Source organism: Salvia hispanica, chromosome 1 (assembly GCF_023119035.1).
Source record: "Salvia hispanica cultivar TCC Black 2014 chromosome 1, UniMelb_Shisp_WGS_1.0, whole genome shotgun sequence".
Classification (NCBI taxonomy): domain Eukaryota; kingdom Viridiplantae; phylum Streptophyta; class Magnoliopsida; order Lamiales; family Lamiaceae; genus Salvia; species Salvia hispanica.
In genome coordinates this window covers 23354898-23356827 of record NC_062965.1, presented here as the reverse complement: position 1 = coordinate 23356827, position 1930 = coordinate 23354898, and the positions used below count along the sequence as shown (strand labels likewise).

Genomic DNA, 1930 nt, shown 5'->3' with positions numbered 1-1930 from the left:
TTATAGGATAGAGGAGCCTACATGAAAGGTCTTGGTATTAAGGCACTCCATAAACATTTTGGAGGTTACACCATATGAAAGGCCAAAGGCCTAGCCTTTAGGAATTTCCCACGTGATACATGTTTCCTACACTAAGTCTTCTCAAAAATCTGGAATATGAATGGTTTCAATTGAGTACATGGGGTTTTCAATTGTTAAGGAGCTTCATGGTGCCATTCTAGTATCACTCGATTTCAACCGTGTGGAGTTGATACGAATATTATTTTGTTAAGATATTTTAGTCCTACACATCAACTTAGTTAGCTTTTGGTTCTAAATATTATGTTTTGGTCCATATTTAACGGTTCCCCAAAAAATTAATGGTCAACCGGATTTTAATGTCTGATTTTAGTCTCGTACATTTCCAAAAAAAATCTATTTGATGTTAAGTATGGACCAAAATATAATGTTTGGGACCAAAAGCTAACAAACGTGTAGGACCAAAGAGTTTGTTCAGGTGAATGTATGCGACCAATTTTAAGTGGTTAGGACCAAAGAGTTTGTTCAGGTGAATGTATGCGACCAATTTTAAGCTTTAGTCTATTTATTATTATAAAGTTATTGTTTCCATGTAGCATATCACCTAACGCCTACTCAAAATAAACTATAAATGGTTTAGATAAAACTAATTAATATTAGAGCTTCTAAATATTAATGTAATATAGGAATGGTTTTGATATAGTATATTTGTTATATTAGACCTTATGTGGTCTTAATATAAATGTAATATAGGAACAAATCCAAAAAATGACTCTCTGTGTGTAAACAACTTATAGTCACATCACCAATAATCGAGCTTGACTATTCCCTAGAAAAAAAAAAACAAAAGAAATGTTATGCACAACAAATTCTTGTACACAATTATGTTTCCCATTAAATCATTTCGATGTTTTCCATATGCCAAACTTTGCCGTGTTTCACAATTATGTTTTTCACATTGAAGTTGTTTTTTAGTGTTGGAATATATTCTTTTAATTTTGAGTAAAAGGGCTCCTAGGCTTCTTGTTTGCATATAAATAGGCAAATGAAGCAGAGTAGATCCCAGCTTTATGTTGTCAAGATTGAGAGCACCATTAAGAATTTTGAAGACTATTCCCAAGGTTACCTCTGAATGCCAGGAACCTCATTCACTGGGGAGCTGAGCTTGTATGGCCTTCAGGTGACTTCCCCACATCTAGAAGTTCATCTGATTCATTAGACTCCCATTGATTCACCATTATCTGCATCTTCATTCCATGCTACAGGTCTTGCTGATGCTTCCTTGGAGCTCAATGGTTCTTTGTTTACCTTGTCCATATAATCCTCAACATCAACCATACCTCCTTCCTGCTACTGTAAGTGTGGAAGGATAACCGCAAACAGGGACCAGTTGTCAAACTTAGAAGCATTTCTACCTTCATTACGTTTAGAGTGCAGATTGCATGTCTGGAAGAATGTGATCTCTATCACGGAAATCTCTAGACATATATAGATTCGACTTTTTTGATTCTGATGTAACTTTCTTCACAGGAGGCACGGCACATAAATAGGCCCGGCATTCATATTCTTAGTATCGTGCCACTCATGAACTGGTTTACATAAGATACAGTTGGAGTTGCAACAGTTGTGGTAGTGTAATATCAAATTATGATATTCTTCACACCTGCACATTTGGACCTTACACAGTCTATGGTGTAAGTGATTCATAAAATTCTGCTTCTTCTTTTCAAGATGATATTAGCACCTTCTGAAACGACATATGCAATTAGAATATTAATTGGAATCTGACGGCTGGAACTTGAACATTTCTAAATCCTCTTTGCCCAACATGTGCAGGAGGACCTGATTTATGAGCCTGTAGTCCATAATTGGGCAAGTGTTCGTGCCTTAATTTGGACCTCCTGAATGAAGC

General features: G+C 35.9%; 1 protein-coding gene across 1 annotated transcript in view; it reads left to right on the top strand.

Moving 5' to 3' along the window:
• Positions 1 to 1150: 1150 nt before the first annotated feature.
• The window catches only part of LOC125191004 (receptor-like protein Cf-9 homolog), a 4301-nt gene continuing 3521 nt past the window's right edge, over positions 1151 to 1930 (top strand). The window contains exons 1-3 of the mRNA XM_048088464.1: positions 1151 to 1198; positions 1284 to 1373; positions 1855 to 1894. Of these exons, the coding sequence (XP_047944421.1) occupies positions 1151 to 1198; positions 1284 to 1373; positions 1855 to 1894 (178 nt within the window). The remainder of the gene's footprint in view (positions 1199 to 1283; positions 1374 to 1854; positions 1895 to 1930) is intronic.